This window comes from Odontesthes bonariensis, chromosome 9 (assembly GCF_027942865.1).
Source record: "Odontesthes bonariensis isolate fOdoBon6 chromosome 9, fOdoBon6.hap1, whole genome shotgun sequence".
NCBI classification, from domain to species: Eukaryota; Metazoa; Chordata; class Actinopteri; order Atheriniformes; family Atherinopsidae; genus Odontesthes; species Odontesthes bonariensis.
Window position 1 is genome coordinate 29,171,117 of NC_134514.1, and position 20,019 is coordinate 29,191,135.

The window sequence follows — 20,019 nt, forward strand, 5'->3', positions numbered from 1 at the left end:
TTCTCTTTATTTATCCAGTTCTCACACAAGGACAATAGTTAGGGACACATGTACGATTAATCAAATTTACAAAGACAACTATGTATACTTTTATATGAAAAATGAAGTGCTCCCTCTTTCAATTCCAAGGTTTTATTTATCGGGACATAATAAAAAGTCAGCTGATCCTAACCAAGTCATCTAATTAGGTAAACCTACTACACCCTTTTGGATTTGCTGAGCAATGGATGTTTAAAATGTATTATATATAAATCTATTCCTTGTGACTTTTCCTTTTGAGGAGTTGCACTGTAACTAGAACCTTATAGACCAAGTACATATCTACACAAATCAAAATGATGAGTATGAATGTAAAAGTGGCCTGTTTGAAGCCCCAGACTCGTTCTTGAATTCCTGCAAAAGAATGTCATTTCACCACCCCTTCTCAAAAGTAGCTGCTACTATATAGATTAATTAGCCCAATGGCTCCAGCATCAGAAATGCATCCATTATTCTGATTCATCTTTACCAAAGGGGAAATAAAAAGAGCTAAATAAAATTTGAAATGGGGAAAATTGTAAAAACGTGGATGGTTTGATATGGGTTAACCCACCATTACCCAGCTGTCTTTATGAGAACAAGAGCTGTAACAAAATCAGTTTGAGCCTGCTGGACAGTTTGGCAGAGTTCCTATAAGCCCTCTGTGCTTATCCAGCCTATCAAAGATACCAACCACTTCCACTACCATAAACACCTCTTTCCTGTCAGTCAGGGAGTAGAGCAAAGCATACTGCATGTTGAAAAGCAAAAACTATCATACTAATGAAAAATTACTAATACTGCCAGTATTACCACACTTCAGATCAAGATCACCAAATTTGAATTTTTGAAAATAATTTTTGAGGAAGACACCAAATTTTATCCCAGCATAAATCATTTACACAACTATTCCAGTGAAAAATTACAGGAGAAACAGATCTGATATTACATTGGAAAAGAGCACGAATTTTACAAATTTTCTTTTTGCTAGAAGAAGGGTTAAAACATATTTTCCCAACTGGTGAGTTGGTTACCTCAGTGAAGGGAGCATCAAGTATAGAGGCAGATGTGTTGCTTTTAAATAATATTATTACCCCATGTGGGATTGCATCAAAGATGATGGCAAATTGTTTTGGAGTTACGGGTATTCCATAAAATTGAAGGAACTCCTCATAAGAAAATAAGCTACCATTGCTATTGAATAGTTGTTTGACCCAAATTATATCATTGTTGATCCACTCCCTTAAGAATATTGATTTGTTCTTATAAAGTATATCTTTGTTATTTCATATGGAGTAACGGTGTGGTGAAAAATTGTGTTTGTATATCATTGACCAAGTAGTGCTTGTTTATGAAAGTTTGAAAGACAAATATGAATTTTCCCTATGTTATAGTTACATGCTAAGAGGAATTTTAGGCCACCAATTTTAGAAAAAATATGATTGGGTTTTTTAGAAATTGTTTGATCCAATTGATTTTAAAAGTGTTGTTCAAAGAAGCAAAGTCCAAAAAATTAAGTCCTCCATTCTCATATGTGTTTATGACAACGGATTTTTTTATGTAATGCATTTTGTTCTTCCATAAAAAGTTGAACAACAAAGTTGAAGCTCTATCCCTTTAATGGTTTTATTTAGCTGACTCGGTCTGAATGAAGCAGAGAAGTGATTCAAACGTCATCAGTGACGTCACATGAAGCAAGCTCCGGCCCACTGCTTCACTGCCCACCACTACCCTGTCGAGTTTGAAGCGTGCTTCGGAGCTTCGGTGTTGGAGGTAACATCACTAGTTGGAAGGATTTCACGTTTGGACAGTATAGGTGAGTCACTCGCTACTGTTTTAGTCCCCACCCAGTCAGATGACATACTTTATGCGAATAAACACGTTGAAGGAAATTAGAAATTCTTTAGCTCGTGAACTTAGCCGGTTTGGAGACCGAACTAAACACTGTGAGTTTATGATGAAACAGATGTTAGACGAAGGAAAGCAAAATGAATACACTGCTTGTTAACTTCTGAACGTGAAAGTTGAACGCGTTTTTGGAGGCGTGGTCATTGTTTTGAACCAATTTTGTACATTATAGGCGGACAGTGGCATTTAAAATGTTTGACCAAACAGTTATTACATAGCCTGCCCTATGCAACTGACGAACTGACGAGAGTAAATGGAAAATTATAGCAGAGACTGGCAGTACTGAAAGGGGTGGCGTTGTTCTCGACAATACCGCGATACAATTGAACCACATGGCAGAAACTAATTGTTTGTCATTGCTTATTCTGTAAGCAGTAAAATATACCAAACTGAAAAACAAACTATATGTGCTTTCTGTGACATAACAAGCTGTACGTGTATTAGAAAATTGATGGATGCACTGGCCTCATTTGAGTATGCTGAATGGTTCTATGGTTTAATTTCTTAGAAACTGTTCATTGTTTTTTCTTTTTTTTTTTTTTTTTAATTTTCAAACTAAAGTACAGAAAGAAAAAACGATCTTGGATTTTCTAAGACCTCTTTGACCTCTATTTTTTAAGAAACATAAGATATCCTTAATTTTACAGACTACAAGTTCTTTTATGTTCACATAATCTACAACTACAGTCTACACTATTGGCAGTCTTATTGGATTGGATTCGGTCTCAAGTCAGGGTGTACCTAAATCTTATTTCGTTATTGGAACAATAGTCACAAACTGAGAATGTTGACAGACTGGTGTAATTTTCCAAACACATTGTCATTGGTGTGTCCAGAGCCGGCCCAAGGCATAAGCGAACTAAGCGCCTGCTTAGGGCCCCGCGGCCAGTAGGGGGCCACCAAAAGCAATAAAAAAATAATAATAATTTCTTTTTTTTTTTGCATGTATGAGTGATGCTTTCTGTATGATCAAATATATATTATTGTAAAAATAAAATAAAGTAAAAATTTTTAGTGCTGCTGGTGATGTAGGCCTATGATTCATACTGCCGTTTTACGTCAAAGCTCAACTACCGTTATGTGCCTCCTGCTGCGCAATGTGCACTGAGCATCCAAAGCGCAGGTAGTTGTGGGGCAAAACAATGTCGCAAAAAAGGACATATCCGTCAGGAGCAGAGAAAAGAAAGAGGAAGAAGAGAAAAAAACGCCAAGATAAAGGTATGTTTGCATGTCATTGAATGTTAGTCAAAGAGATTTGTGAAGCTGTTGATAACATATTAGCTAGCTAGTTAAAAACTAAAGAGATTTATCTTTCAACTGGCCTGTTATGGCTTAATATTCATACTACAGTAACGTGTTTGTATTTGTGGGGTTGGGTTAGCCCTATATACACCCCCCCCGCCTTTTTTTTTTTCTTTTCCTTTTTGGCTTCAAGTTCTTGCTAATGTTTGATAGTAAACATCTGTTTGCTAGCAAGCGCAGTGCAAGCAATATGTTTTTGGATCAGGCTGATAGGCAGATGTTGCTCAAATTGTTTGCTGCAGAGCATGGTAATTTATGTGAGTAAAATAAACATTTTATTTTTCATTTTATTTCATTTTTTACATCAACTCATAATGTGAAACTTCCCCAGGAGCACTGTTAAAGTACTTTGGAGGCACAGAATCAGCCCAGTGCCAGTCCACATCCTCAGGCTCAACTGTGGGAAATGAATCAGGTCAGGGAAAGACTGGCACTACACAGTACATTTAATTTCTAAGTATAAGAATTACACCTGAAGGGAAATTAATTTAGTGAAAGTATCTCATTAATATGTGTGTATATGTATTTCATCTTAGGTCCATCTCCATCCTCTACGGAGCCTTGTCTCGCACCTCCATCCTCTGTTCCCACTGTCCCCTCTGTGTCTGCAACCACAGCTGATTTACCTGGTAAGTTAACAGCAAAACACCTTTTATAATGGCTCATTGTACTGCAGAACATTCAGAAATTAATAATTATGTCCAAAACTGTAATTTCATGTCCTTATCAGTCTTTCTTTTTTAATCATTGTATTTCTTTGGTCACTTCCTCAGCAACTTCCACCACAACGTCCCCTTCGCACCATGGATCATCATCAGCTCTGCCAGTTGATCCAGCTGAGTGGCCTTCTTTCCTCTCAGATTTAGACAGGACTGAGCAGGTAATCAGAGGGCTACCACCTATTAAGGAGAACTTTTCATTCCCCAAAAGGCATGATGGCCAAAGTTTCCATTATCACTATACATACAGACAGTTAGTCAATGGGGAAAAAGTAAAGCGGAGCTGCCTGACTTATTCAAAAAGTAGAGACGCAGTCTATTGCTTTTGCAGTAAAGTATTTTCAAAAAAGTCCTTAAAATTGGCAACTGAGGGACAGCGGGATTGGGTCAACATAGGTGCTCTGCTAAAACAGCATGAAAATGGTGAAGATCATTGCAGCAACATGGTGAAATGGAAGGAATTTGTCTTGCGTCTGTCAAAGGGGAAAACTATTGAGACAGAAATGGGCCTACTTGAGGCAGAAAAGAATCGCTGGAGAGATGTTCTCACACGCTTAATCAGTATTATCCAGTCACTAGCCGAAAGGAACCTGGCACTGAGGGGATCTGATGACACATTACATCAGGCCAACAATGGGAACTTTCTAAAAGAAGTGGAACTGATAGCTAAACTTGATCCTGTGTTGAGAGATCATGTGAGACGCATCGACAGTGGAGCAGAACATATCACATACTTGGGGAAAACGATTCAAAATGAGTTGATAACCTGTGTTAGTGATAAAATAGTGGAGACATTGGTGTCTGAAATCAAAGATTCAAAATACTATGCCATAATACTGGATTGCACCCCAGATGTTAGTCATCAAGAACAGATGTCTGTTGTTGTGTGCACCGTAAATCATGGAAAAACACCAGAAATAAAAGAGCACTTCTTGGGGTTTCTCCTATCTCCTGACTCTACTGGTCAAGGCCTATCTGAACTAATTCTTCAGAGGCTTGAAGAATTGAACATCCCCTTTGACGACTGTAGGGGACAGTCTTATGACAATGGTGTAAATATGAAAGGTGCAAATAAAGGCATGCAGGCAAGGCTTTCAAAAAGAAATCCACTTGCTTTTTATGTGCCTTGTGGAGCCCATAGCCTAAATCTAGTGGTCGCAGATGCTGCTAAAGTGTCCATGGATGCCACTTGCTTTTTTTGAAATCTGGAAAAAATATACAAAGTCTTCTCAGGTTCCCCTCAAAGGTGGACCATCTTGAAGAAGCATGTGAACATCACAGTAAAGTCTTGGAGTGAAACACGCTGGGAAAGCCGGGTTAAAAGTATCGAACCGTTACGCTACCAAACAGAAAAGGTGAGAGAGGCTTTGTTAGAAGTTAGGGAAAAAACTACTGACCCCATGGTAAAAGTTGAGACCCACTCGCTCGCTGAAGAAATCGGGTCATTCAGATTTCATATTTGCTGTGTGGTTTGGTATGACATTCTCTCCCAGATTAACACCACAAGCAAACTACTTCAGTCAGCCAACATGCAGTTGGATGTTGCAGTGGGCCTCATTCAGAAAAACTAAGAAAATTGAATCAGTTACAGGGCAACTGGTTTCAAAGATGCAGAGAATCTGCAAAAGAGACATGTGAACAAATGAACACAGAAGAGGCTGCGAACCACAAAAAGGCACTTTGCCTATGAGATTCCTGATGAGCCACAATCTGATGCGATGAAGAGACTGGAAGTATCCTTTTTCAATGCTGTGGTAGACTGTACCATCCAGTCTTTGGAGGACCGCTTCCAATCCCTAGGACGGGTCAGAAGCATTTTTGGAGTGCTTTCCAACTTTGGCCAGCTTGATGCACAGACAAGAAAGGACCAGTGTAAACGTCTCAGAGACAAACTCACCTTTGGAGAACAGTCTGATATTGATGGGAGTGCACTGGCTACAGAGATGGAGAACCTTCCAGTTCTCCCTAAAGCACAGATGAACCCATTTGAACTGCTCACTTACCTGTCTCAAAATGAGATCTGTGAGTTGTACCCAAATCCAAGGGCGCCGACTTATGTTTATGCCGGTGGGTGCTGGTGGTTCCCAACTGGGGGTCGCGACCCACAGAAAGACCCGTTTGCATAAAACCTTGCTTTCCAATAATATAACCGTTTCATGAGTTGGTCACTTTATTTGTATGTGTAATAAATGTATCCTATTTATTTTCCCTGCGGATGTCACATCAATATTTTACAATAAAATAGCCTATATTTGAATTGAAATTGATAATGGAATTAGGCCTACATTACAGTTGGCAAACGCTTTTCTACAAAGCGACTTAAAAACCGATGACATAATTACAACATGCACTGAATTGAACTGAAAATATATTTATACAAACTGAAACTAGTACTGAAACTTATACTCATGACTCGGAGACCGCATCCACTCAGATTCTTATACTTCTTTATTGGTCATACATAGTACGTCTTCTTAAAATGCACGCATGCTGGAGCAGGAGCCCCGGGCGCAGTATGTGCATTGCACCGCACATTTACTGAATTTAATGGTACATGACGTCGCCCAAAGTATCCCTGCATGTAGAAACTTCATGTCTCTCATCCGCGAGTTGATCACACTGATCAGAAATTCACCAAAACGACTCGCTTGGTTCAAGGAGTTTCAGGGTACAGATGCACCATCGCTGAGACCTCTCTGCCCCACTCGCTGGACTGTGAAGGCGGCCTCTTTACAATCCAATACTGCAAACTACAGTGCTTTGATGGACTTTCTAGAGGACTTGAGCGCAAATGAAAAAGGTGATGCAGGGGGTAAAGCCAGTGGCCTGCTCGTGCACTTGCAGAAGTTTGGAACTTTTTTTTCTTTGCGGCTCATGCTCACTTTCTTCTCTCGCGTGGAGGCGGTCAACGCCGCTCTCCAAAAGCGCCAGCTACACACACAGAGCGCAAGAGAAATGATTGACACACTGAGAGGTGATCTGAAGGCTATTCGGGAAGGATTCTGTGAATTTTGGGAAAACACTACAGCAGCAGCAGATGACATGGCTTTGGAAAGCCCGGTTTTGCCCCGACCAAGAAAAATTCCCCGCCGGTTGGAAAACGCAATTGCGCCAGCGTGCAGTTTCCAGACACCTGACGAGCTATACTATATAATGGTTGATTGTGTCACTTCAATGCTTGGATTTTTCCGTGGGTGCTCATTAATGCCTGTGGGTGCCTGGGCTCCGAAGCACCCACGCAGACGGCGCCTATGCCCAAATCTATGGGTAGCTCCACGGATAGCACTCTCCCTGTGACTGTTGCATCTGTCGAGCGGAGGTTTTCCAAGCTCAAATTAATAAAGAACTACTTGAGATCTTCCATGGCACAAGAAAGACTGAGTGGACTGACAGTGATAAGCATTAACAACAAAGTTGGCCATCAGATTTCTTACAGTGATGTCATAAATGACTTTGCCTCCAGAAAAGCCAGGAAGCACAGGTTTTAAGGAGTGGGTGGAGTATTGAGGAAGAGCAGAGTAAAACCAAAGCTTTTGCATTTTTGTTACCTGGTTTCAGGTAACTCTGTTCATTTACATCATTATTGAAGTATCTGCTTGACATTTTAATTCTGTCTGTTTTTGTACTGAATTGAATTTGTTATTATTTTTATATATTTAAGTGATTTTATTTGTTGTTGCACTTTATTGTTGTTCTTGCACTACAATTTTTTGCACATTGCTGTTGCAGTTTTTGGAAACCAGATGACACTTTTACAGTAAACGCAAAGCTTTAATCATTTGGAATGTTGTGAAAATCAACCTCAGGCCACTCTTGTAGCTGAATGTGCTACATTTTTAGATTAAAAACCATATGTGGCACCCTGAACATCATTCATTGGTAATATTTGTATGTTTGCATTGGTATTATTTATGTTATTACCTAGGCCACCCCCTTAAATGTGTAAAGACATGTCAGGCGCATTAAATTTATACTGTAGTAGGTGTGTGAATGATCAACAATCAATATTATTGGCAGAAATAGAGGGCCCCAAAATCAAATTTTGCCTAGGGCCCCATGGAGGCTTGGGCCGGCTCTGGGTGTGTCCTCTCTGAAGTCCCTCCTCTTATTGTCATTTTCCCTCAGCAACTCACTCCCTTCCCTGCCCTCATTTACATCCTTTCTTCTGTCCCGTCAGGTAGCTTCCTTCTGTGAATCGCTTGTCTGGAAAATTGCTGTGCAGCAGTCATATGACACCACCAGTAAGACAATTAGTTCAAATTTAATTCAAGTTTTAGTTGTGCTTTTAAGTTGTGTTTATCTCTAAAGACAATCAATGAGTACTTTTTAACTAGTTGTTGTTGACATGCTGTTGTTATAATTCAGTGGTCATGTTTGCCATCAGGACTACGTTTCTGTTTTAATGTGTCAGCTCTCTGTTTCTCTTCCTGCAGGACAGATTGACTGACTAATTCTTTTAAAAGCACTTTGGCTACCATTCGGCCCTCCACTTTCCTCCCACACCATGTCTAACCAGCCAATCCAAAACCACCATGAAAGGGCCTACATGTCTTTAATGAGAGGCATGAGAGAGCTGGACCTCCGCGGCCCCTGCGTTCCCAGCGACCTGGTGCTGATCGGAGACCATTCCTTTCCTTTGGTGATGAACAGCCGCGGGCAGGTCCTGATGGCTGCCTCTCTGTACGGCTGTGGAAGGATTGTTGTCCTGGGTCATGAGGGCTACCTTACTGCTTTCCCTGCGCTGGTAGAGAATGCTCTGACCTGGCTGAGAGGTGACGGATCAGACAACGTCTCTGTAGGGGTGCACAAAAACGTGAAGGCGGTCGCAGAAAACCTCAGCAGATCCCACTTCCAGGCAGAAGTGGCTGGGGCCTTTAATACCAAACTTGGGGTTGGCGTGTATGTGACAGATGCGTACAGTGTGGGCGCTGACCCGAGAGACCTGGTGGCATTTCTGAAAGCAGGAGGAGGGGTGCTGATTGCAGGGCAGGCGTGGAGCTGGGCTGCAGAGCACCCCAAGGAGAACACCTTGCATCAATTTGAAGGGAACAAGGTGTCTGGTGTTGCAGGGATCTACTTCTCTAAGCACCCAGGTGAGGTAGAGACCCTTCCTATCTACCCACAGATCCCATCTTCCTGGATGGCCATAGTGTAAGTGGACATTCTATATTTAATAATGATAATATGTTTGTTTATTCAGTCACACAGTAAACAAAAATCATAGCATTTTAAAGTGATTGAAAAGGCATAGGCTGAAGCATAATGCTTATATTCAATATAAACACAAGAAACTTGTGCTAAAGAAAATAAAAATAAAATAAAGGACCAGACTAAGTGAATAATTCCCTACACTCCCTATTATATAGATCAGTGAGCAGTGCTGACCAACATATCATTGGGGTCATCAGGTGGGAACCTCCTTTCATCAGTGTTTCGTCTAGTTGGGCCCACGACACCTCCAGGAGGCTAGACAATGACCACTGCCGTCCCAGAGTCACCCCCCTAATGCCAGCCAACACTGCCCCTCACACCACAACCACCATAATCTACTTCAGCCTCTCACCAACTGCACACCAGTCACAGCGGGGTGGGGATGCAAACCCTGGTTCGGGTAGGGGAAGAAATAAAAGAAGTAAGAAAAGCAGGAATGGGATTCAAACCCTGGTTCGGGTAGGGGATAATGAAAATATAGAGGGTGCCAGAGGTGGAGGCAGGACAAGACACACTAGAAGATTCAGCAGACAATCTCACCTGAACAGTCCTACAATCACTAAAAATGCCAGCAAAACTAAGCCATACAACTCACTCCAAGCCAACTCACCCAAAATGGCCGCCTGGTTTCAAAAGGATCACATGTGCCAAACCCTCCACTTAAATAGCTTGAACTTCTTTGCTTTTTCAAAAGTCTGTTTACCCTAAGTGCTGCCCCTGCTGGGCCCCCAGCTGCTATTGCATCTTCTAATCCAAATCCACTGGCTAGATTTTAGTGCTTTATCTGACATTTCCTGCACTATTTTCCTCACACTCTGTCCACTTACACCCAGCTCCCTCAACAATGAGACAACAGACTTTGCAACAAATCCTCTACATCCTACTTCCACTGGACAGATTCTAACCTTCCATCCTCGCTGCTCTGCTTCTGCCCCCAACTCTACATATCTAAGCTTTTTCCTTTCATATGCTTCTGCTACTAATTCCTCCCAAGGAACAGTCAGCTCTATGAAATAGACTCTCATTCTACTCCTAGACCACAAGACTATATCAGGCCTTAGGTTTGTAGAGGCTATCTCCTGGGGAACAACAAGCTTATTTCCTAAATCTACCTGCATCTCCCAATCACAAGCATCCTCGTAGCTGCCGTGCCTCCTTATCGTCTTTTTAACTTTCTCCCCCTCTTGAACAAACTGAATTGCAACTCTCTTCACCTTGGACCCTCCTAAGTTTACCTGCCTTCGTTTATCTTCAATACCTGCAGTGCAGCTAAGCTTCTTAATACTTGGTCATGTCGCAATGTATACCGGCCTTGTGACAGACTAACCTTACAACCTGACAAAATATGCCTTTAGAGTTGCAGTACCTGAACATAACGAACATAGTGGGTCTCCATTTACCTAGAGTTTTAGGTTCTGGGGAGTTGGCAATACATCATATGTTGCCCCTATCAAAAATCTAATACTCCTTTCATCCATACTCCACAGCTCTTTCCAACTAAGCTTTTTCTTCTCTACACCTTCCCAATTCAACCACCGTCCCTGCTTAGCCTGAGCCACTGCCTTTGCACCCCTTAACATTTCCTCCTGTCTACGAATCTGCTCAACAACTAGCTTTCTCTTCTCCTTTGGACCTGCACTACTCCACACCGGTTTGCCTGGGCCAAGCCCCAAGCCTCCCCGGCCTATTTGCACATTACCCACAATCTCTGTATGTCTAAGAGTTGCTTCTGCCTCCTGAGCTGCCATTCTTGGTTTCCACTTCCACTTTAAGCCTGTCCTATAATTATAATATTTCTTTTACAACACACCAAATGACGACCTTCTTATTCCAGATGAAATCCCCCTATGATATATTGAATAGAAAAAATGTCAACTTACAACCAGCGCAATATATTTCACATATTTTGCATAGATTTGTGTGTGAAAATAACATCAAGCTTTATTATTAAGATTAGTTTTAAAGATAAAAATGATGACAGATGATTGTGGTGCTTTCTTTTACAGCTACAGTAATGCATGCATATAACAAATGATACTATTATTGTAAAAATAAGTATCAGAATGAAATATCATGTGGTGAAATGATGAAAAATAGATTTAATGACAGTGAGAGACTGATCCTTTACTTCAATTCTTTACACTCTGTCTCTCTCTGTTGTATACAGAATGGGGAAAGATTTTGAGGATGACTTGGAGTTCTTACTCCAGGGAGTTTCAGAGTTTAACATCCCCAATGGACTCGTAGCTTCTGAGGTTCTGGTCCATGGCCCACTAGCCTTCCCCATTGGGACCGTAGACAGTAGACGGGCATTCCTGGCTGGAGCGTACTACGGGCAGGGACGGGTCATTGTGGTTACACATGAAGGACTAATGGGGAATGAGGTATTCTGGAGTTTAAGTTCAAACAATTATGTGAGAATTTGTTCATTGATTATATGATATGATTAAGACAGTAATTAGAAGTGCTTTCACTACTTATTTAGTTTCATGTTTAGTTTTTGGTGATGAGGAAACAACTACTTTTCTTGCAAAAAAAATGCTTTTTATCACAGGCGATGGCTCCATTCTGGAACAATGCCATTCACTGGTTGGATGAAGGCCGCAGAGGGGTCGTTGGCGTGGTGCCTGATCATGCCCTCAAAATTCTCAGCAAGTCGGGCCTGAAGTGTGAGAAAACAGGCTTCAGGAAAGACCTGAGTGTGTTTGTTTGCAAAGCGTACAGCGGGGACCATGTGGAAGAAATCCAAAACTTTGTAGCAGAGGGAGGAGGCCTGCTCATCGGTGGACATGCCTGGTACTGGGCACAGACGCATTATGGGCAAAACCCATTAGTTGATTTCTCAGGTATGATAATGTTAAGGAATGATGAGATCACAAGATCGATTCCCAGTATGTTCATGGTAGTTCTGGCTTGTTTTCAAACCAGTAATGTTATTTATTCTTGCATGACTTTGGTTACCTGGCATTCTTACGAGAAATGGAAATGGTGTCAGTGATTCAAATGTCATTTTAACAAAAAATTAAAATAAATGAGAGTGAAGGAAAGGTTGGCATGAGGAGGCAATAGACAGAGGAAATAAGCCGTCCGAGTGAGGGGAAAAAAAGGCTGGAAAGAATCTGGGTCCACAACAAGAGACTAATCCCCTTTTCTCACCAAGTAAGCTCTACTTCTTCAGAATTCTTAGAGCCAGGTAGCCTGGGAATTCCCATGCTGCTTTGCGCGCGATTTCATTCACACTGCAAAGGAAGCCTGGAAACCACCGCCCTTACTTTTGCCTGAGTTAGGGAACCAATCACAGAACGGGGGGGGGACAGCAAGACGATGACGACGTCTATGCGCGACACCGAAGCTTGTAGAGTGTTAATCCAACATGGCAGCGGACACAACGTTACCGTTCGATGCAGCCTTAGAAAGTGTTTTAAGTAGCTTAGAACGCAAGTTTACTTTTATTTTACTTTTTTTTTCTGCTTCTTCCTCGTCGAATTTCTGTTGCTCTGCATACGTCATCTGGTATAAGTGATACAACTGGCTATGAATCACGCGCAATGCAGAATGGGAAGAACCAGACGCCATTTGATAGACATTCGTAGCGCCCAATAAACGGCTCTAGGCATTTGTAAACCACACCTCAAATACGAGAAAATGCACACCTAGTTCCCAGACCACCATCTCATCGAGATGTGGACGCGTCAGCCAGGCTAAGAGCCAGGTGCTATACGGAAAACCAATCTGCATTTCTCCTAATTTTGATCAGAAGCTTCATGTTCAACGGCGTGCTATAAACCTCGCTTACTTCACTATCCAAAGTGAGGTATGAACTTAGGCAAACTGTTTCTGAGCAGGAACACAGAATGCTTTTGGATGGGAACTATATGGTTCCAGGGAACCATTGTACCAGGAAGGTGGCATCTCAGGGTAGTGGTTAAATGTGGTGCTTTATGTGACTGAAGTAGAATGTTTTCATTTCAGTTCCTAAGAAGTAGTTAGTTGTGCCTGATTAATGATTGCTCAGAGGAGCATTCACAAAGGGCTATGCTTTTCTATAACCATAAAAGCATAACAGCATACTTACATTTGCATACCTAAACTATATAAAAAAATAAAAAAAACATACAATGGCACCATTGATGATGGCTGGCTGGAGATAAGAAAGAAAAAGCATTCTAAAAAGGGGGATTTCTGCAGATACAGCAGCCACACAAGGTAGGTCAATTTATCTTGTCAACTGCTCAGGGAGAGAAAAGATGGTGAGGATATCAGAATGGTGCTGAGGACACCAATAGGTCAGGAGTGGAACTGCAAGACACACTCAAGTAAATACAAGCAGCTCAAGTGGTGTTATGCTACCACAAACCAAAGGAGCATAAATCGACATGTTAATACGCCACAGTGTACATATGTAACAGAACTGCAATCAACTAAAGATTGCAATATCTTTCAGGGAACAAAATCTTGAACAAAATGGGCTTGAGCATATTGGGTGCAACAATTTCAGGAGGCATATACAAAGCCCCTGTTCCCAGCCAGGCCATCAAAGATACCTACCACTTCCGCCACCTTCTACACCGATTTGCAAGCCACGTGACTGCAGGTGATCAACTCAGCCAACATGAGGAGGAATGTCTGAAAAAGCTGGGCAACGACTGTGCTACCTACTTAAAAATGAAGGCTCATGACTGCTGCTTCTACAACCAGGTGGTGTCCACACTCACAGACATCTTGAAGAGGTCGGGCCTGCCGCAGGTGAGTAGACAGTGAGAAATCAAACTGAAACATTCCCGTAGGACTGCACAAAACTGTACCAACACATCATGCTGTACCTGATGAACATTAACTATTATACCCCAACCACTCGTTTGTTTTTCATTATTGTTGTCAAGGTGAGTGACAGCTGCCCTGTCAACAGTCCCAAAGACCACCTTCTTCTCAATGTAGGGTCAGAGGTGTATAAGGTTTGCCCAAACCCAGATGCACTCCTGCCCTACCTCATCAAGCATAACCCAATAATGCCAGTCGTTTACAACCAAAGGCTCAAGATTCATGTTAACACAGCAGGTGAGATCAGTTCTAAGTGCAATACATGAGTTCAGCTTGTATTTGCACACAAGTGATTGTCTCATTCACATATTTGTCATGCACTATTGGATTCTGTATGTTTTGTTCCAGATGTGTTATGATTAGGGCTGGGCAACGATTAAAATTTTTAATATAATTAATCACGTGATTTCCCTGATTAATCACGATTAATCGCATTTGTACGCAGAATCCAAAAATGAATTCAAATGTAGTGTATAGCTTTTAGCATTTAGTTTTATTTTAAATGTACTGCCATATGAATGAAAGTGCCATAACATTTGTTGTGCAAACACACTTCTACAGAAGTGTTCTAGTTTTTCTGTAGAAGCCTCACTCCACTGTCTGTTTCGTTGAATGACTTGCTGGTATCAATTGTGTGTTTTGCCTTTAAGTGATATTTTAGACTGGAACTACTACGATGATAAGACAATTCAACTTGGCAGTGTTTACAGATGACTTTGGTTCTGTCGACTCAGCCGTCTGGAAGAACTTTAAAATGAAAATGGCCGAGTAAAAGTTCCGTACCCTTCTCCATGTTTGGTGGATCCGCCGATTACTTTCTTTTCCGGTACCGCAGCAGACAGCAACAGACTTTTACAAAATAAAAGCCTGTGAGCAACAGAGTTTTACAATAAAAAAATAAATAATAAAACAGGGGTGGTCCGTGGAGTAGTGGGTTGAGCAGGCGCCCCATGTACAAGAGGCATTAGTCCTCACTGCAGCTGGCCCCAGTTCGAGTCCCACATCGGATGGCCCTGTGCTGCATGTCGTTCCCCCTCTTTCTGCCCCCTGCTTCCTGTCTCTCTCAACTTTCCTATCCATTAAATGCACAAAAGCCCCCCCCCCCCAAAATGTTTTGTTTTTATTTATTTTTTTAGATAAAAAAAAAATCTGCGTTAATGCGCGAGAAAATATTTATCGGCGTTAAGTAATTAACGAGTTAACGCGATAATAACGAGTTAACTCGCCCAGCCCTAGTTATGATATCACTCAACATGCCAAAAGACTTTGTAAACATTGCTGACTATAACTTTGGTGCTGTATTTATGTGTTTGTGTGTGTCAGGAGGGGAGGAGTGGATCAGTACTGGTCTCTACCTCTCTCCTGGTATGAAGACCTTTTTGGCCATGCCAGCGGAGATAGCCAACAAGGGATGGCAGGTACTTTCCAAAAAAATCAAATGGTAATTGTGTCAGCTGTTTTTCTGATGTCGTACCCCAATGCAAACCCCTGTCCCAGTCCCACCTCCCAGCACAGCTGAGAAAGTCAATCCTTACAGATTTGTATAGAATGTGTGAGCCACAGTAGCAGCTGCTCTCAGGGGAATACCTGTTTCATTTCTTAGTGTGAGCCATAGATTTGAGAATATTGTTAAATCACACTGACGGGATTGTGAAAATAAAACTATAGAAGAAACATCTGATCTCAGGGCATTGCCTTTTTTGTAGGAACAAGCACAATAACTCTTAAACGTAACTATTTTTTACAACTTCCCAGCAGGAAATGGAAGTTATTATAGCACAAAATGCCTGTACTTAAGGAAACTGGGCAGTCTGAAGGAGCAGATCAAATGAAATGCATCTTTGTGAGAGATAGCCATTGGAGATAGGAGATGGGATGAACCATATTTCCAAAGCAGTAACACTTAATTTCATCCGCAGATTCAGATCGGCTGCCAAACAGATCAGCTGAATGCTGCAGAGTTGAAGAGGGCTCCACGCGTGCACGAGCGGTTTCCTGTTACCTCAGAGATGGTGCAGGTGTGGAACCTGTGGGGAGGACTCATCTACCTGGTGGCCCCACCCAAAACACAAGCAGGGGGGTTGGAGGTCATAGTGCAGATGGCTGTACCTGCACCCTATTATAAATCCGGCAAGTGTGTGGTGGATGGAATTGTGGTTTGTGTTTATAGTGTAGGTTTTCTGGCTAGTGATGGAGGATTTAGAGCAGTGTATCATGGGAACACGTTGTCTTGTTATTTAAAGCAAGCTTCTCCGCTCTTAAAAAACACAAAAGGATCCTGATAAGTTGAACTTTTACTCTAAAACGCCACATCTAAAACCTCTGAACAGGTCTGTGGCTGCAATTGTTGAACACATAATGAAACTTATAAGAAAGAAATGATATTGTGATATTGATATTTTTATTGATAAAGTGCTCATTTTCTTTCATTTGTTCTTTGCAGGTGTGACAACAGCAGCCGACTGGTCATTGCTGCGCACAGCTCCTTCACCCTGGGCAGAGTTGGAGTTTGACAACATCATCCTCACTGTACCATCAGAAGCAGTGCGGAACCTAGACCACCCCGATGCGTTGGCGACCCACTGGAATGACATGATGAGGGGCATTGCTGACCTCGCTGTCATACCTCACAGGTTTCCACGCAAAGAACGCTTTGTTGCAGATGTGCAGATTTCTCATGGTAAGGGTGTTTGGCTTTTTTAAATGCTGAAGTGCATACACAGTCATGTGGAAAATAAGGAGCACCATCTTTTTTTTTTTTTTTTCTTAGCTTTTACATATTGGAGCAGAACAAAAAACTCTTCTGGTCTTTTTTACGGGTCTTGAAATGGGGTCATATCTACTTCAAAAGAAAAACACACAACTTATTGCTTTGTGTTATTTTACAAAATGCAGAAGCAATGTGTAAAAAAAAAAAACAAGAGCAGCCCATGATTCAGTAGCTTGCAGATTAACAGACCTCACTTGAAGTAATTATTTTCTGTGTGATGTTATCACTCACACATCATTGTGTAGAAATATTCGCTTATTTTTCCACTTTTCTTTACAATAGTGCTTCAGTACATTGAGCTATGTAGGCATTTGTTTATTCACAGCTCTCTGATGGCCCCCCTCACAGCATTTCAGTCAAGTTGACTGGACCATTGCAACACCTCGTAGATTTGCTGCTGTGCTGTGGATCATTGTCTTATTGCATGACCCACTTTTAGCCAAGCTTTAGCATAGTCAATGATTGCAAGGTGCTGAGGTCCTGTACCTGCAAAGCAAGCCCAAATCATCACTGTGCAATGTGTTGCATTTAGACATAATCGTCAACAACGGACTCCAAATGGTTTGGAGAAGGCCTTATAACCCTCTCTAGACTGATAGTAATCAACATTTTTTTCTTTTAAGTTAATTGATGATGTCTTTCTTCTGCTTTTATAGAGGTACTCACAATAAGTGATGATCAATTAATCACGTACATCATCAGCACCTGTCTGGTACTTGAAAACATATAATATGTTGTATTCACCTGATTTTAAGAGCTGGTAAGGACCAATTACCCCAAAACATAAACCTTAGTACTGAAAATGGGTGTAGTTTCTTCTTTAACTTGACTGGATACTGCTTTATATTCACTTATCCTTATAAGAGTCCCGCTTAAATGAGGCTTCTTTCTCTGTCCTGAATCTTACTGGGAGACAGGCATTGCACACATGGACCAATCTGTTAAGATTTAAGACAAAGACAGCTATTTACAGTCAGTTTCACCAAGCCTGTATGTTTATATGCTACCTCTGTTTTTAGCATTTTTGCATATTATATCATTTCCAGAAATTTTAGAGCAATCAAGTTACAGTGCACAGTGAAAATGAGTACACCCCTGTTGAAAAGTAACATTTTGAACAATATTTTAATACACACACAAGTTATTCCCAAAACGTGCATAGAGTAAGTTTAATACAACATCTGTTCAGCTTACAACAGAAAAGAAAGGTCAATAATATAACTTAAATGACATATTTGTCCATTTTTGTGAAATTATGCTGGTGCAAAAGTGAGTACACCCCTATGTTAAACTCCCTGAGAATGGGCCGTGTTGGCCCGAAATGTCATGAAATGAAAAGGCATTAAAAGGGAGGTCATCGTTGTGCGTTTCATCCTTGCCTTACATTGAAATTTTACATTTTGAGTCTGCACCAGGCTAAAAGAGACGTGTGTGAGATTTGACTGAAATCCTATGGAGAGTATCATGATCTGCTTCAGTAGTCACAGTACATGTTGACAAGCATGTTTCTTTTGGTGAAATTCAGCTTCCTACTGTTGATGGCATCCATACAGCCCCAAACCATGTCACTCCCACTACTATGCTTGACTTTAAGCATGGGGCACTTTTCTTTGTACAAATCACTTTTTACCACCACACATGCTTGACACCATCGAAAGCAAATTTGTTTATCATTGTCTCATCAGAGACAAACAAACTAAGGATATGGATTGCTGGAACCATGTCCTGTGATCTGATGACACCAATGAGCACATGCTAATACACATTATATGTCTGTACCACAGCTACTGATTCAGAGAAATTTTATATATATATATAAACCACTGTTAGCTTCGTTGTTTTTTTCTGTTCAGGTTGGATGCATGCAGGTTATCCTATCATGGCACACAAGTCCTCAGCAGCTGAGCTGGTCAGTGTTGAACATGCTCGGAGTAATGGCCTGTGGGGCCCCATCCATGAGCTCGGACACAACCAGCAAAGAGGCTGCTGGGAGTTCCCAAGACACACAACAGAGTGTACATGCAACCTGTGGTCAGTGTATGTGCATGAAGAGGTGCTGGGGATCAACAGGGCAAAGGTAGAGTATATCATTTATGTCCGTGAAACCGGTGACCGGTGGGATTACATTATGCACAATCAGGATATTTTATTGTGGTTCATGCAGGCTCATCCAGCTATGACTCTGGAAAATCGAAACAGTCGAGCAAAGCAGTATGCAAAGGGGGGCAGGAATCTCAGCGGCTGGGATACGTGGGTGGCCCTGGAGACATATATGCAGGTGAGAGAAACTGTGCTCAGACCTCACTGGAGTCAAAACAGAATTACACACTGTCATAATCATAAGTAGTGTAAACAAGACTTTTAGTGCTGATAACATATGAGACAGAACATTTTTTGAAGAAATGATGACTTTATTTTTCACATTTCTCTCTTTTTCTTCTGTAGCTCCAGGATAAGTTTGGCTGGGGTGCCTTTAAGAAGGTGTTTGCTGCCTACCACAAGATGAGCAACTTTCCCGGGGACAACAAAGGCAAGATGAACCTGTATGCTGAGACTTTCTCTCAGTCTGTGGGGATGAACCTGACGACATTCTTTAAAGCCTGGGGATGGCCCATAGAAACAGCGACCGAGCAGAAACTCTTCAACCTGCCTCCCTGGAGTGATCACCCCATGGTCCAGTATGACTGAATCTCAGACTTCTGCAGATTAAGGATCACTCACATTGTTGGGAAAATCCGTTTCTTGGCATGGACTATAGTATGAGAGATTTGGTAAAATGATTTTGCTCTCTCTTGCTGCATTTTGACCATATTTATCGCGTTATTTGAAAAAGAGAAACACAAAATATGCACTGTATTTCACCAAAGACATAGAAGGCATGAATAAATAAATACATCATTTAAAACTATAACATTGAAACACATGACTATGCTTAAACTGAAAATTCAGTACTTATATTTCTTTTGCATTAAGCTCTCTCCTGGAGCCACTTGTTTTGTGCTACTGATCCCGTACCCTCTTAAAGATACAGGTTCTTGATATTTTCACTTTAACCATACCTGAGACAGTAGGGAGTCATATAGCTTAATAACAACAGTTTAAAGTCATTCATGAGATAAAGGGAAGCTTTTGTTCTGAGTCATGATTACGTAGATGCTCTTAGAGAAATGCTACTCTGTAGAAACATAGTTACTATTAAACTATTGTACTATTAATCAGTTTGAATGTTTACATGATATATCTGCTCCATTTGATTATTGTCTAAAGATG

At 41.3% G+C, this 20,019-nt stretch overlaps 1 protein-coding gene across 3 annotated transcripts; it reads left to right on the top strand.

Moving 5' to 3' along the window:
* Nucleotides 1-1,744: 1,744 nt before the first annotated feature.
* Nucleotides 1,745-20,017, top strand: LOC142388557 (TRPM8 channel-associated factor homolog). 3 transcript variants are annotated; one of them, XM_075473958.1, is made up of 15 exons: nt 1,745-1,834; nt 3,560-3,643; nt 3,765-3,857; nt 4,002-8,188; nt 8,381-9,098; nt 11,326-11,542; nt 11,713-12,004; nt 13,603-13,904; nt 14,042-14,216; nt 15,303-15,397; nt 15,899-16,109; nt 16,423-16,659; nt 18,603-18,826; nt 18,914-19,027; nt 19,195-20,017. In XM_075473958.1, the coding sequence occupies exons 5-15, from the start codon at nt 8,452-8,454 to the stop codon at nt 19,435-19,437; spliced, it is 2,757 nt and encodes a 918-aa protein (XP_075330073.1). In that variant the 5' UTR covers nt 1,745-1,834; nt 3,560-3,643; nt 3,765-3,857; nt 4,002-8,188; nt 8,381-8,451; the 3' UTR covers nt 19,438-20,017. The 3 variants fall into 3 exon arrangements, with proteins under 3 accessions (XP_075330073.1, XP_075330074.1, XP_075330072.1); XM_075473957.1 differs by lacking the exon at nt 1,745-1,834 and having other exon boundaries at nt 3,349-3,643; nt 4,002-4,108; nt 8,125-8,188; XM_075473959.1 differs by lacking the exons at nt 3,560-3,643; nt 3,765-3,857 and having other exon boundaries at nt 8,125-8,188.
* Nucleotides 20,018-20,019: the final 2 nt, after the last annotated feature.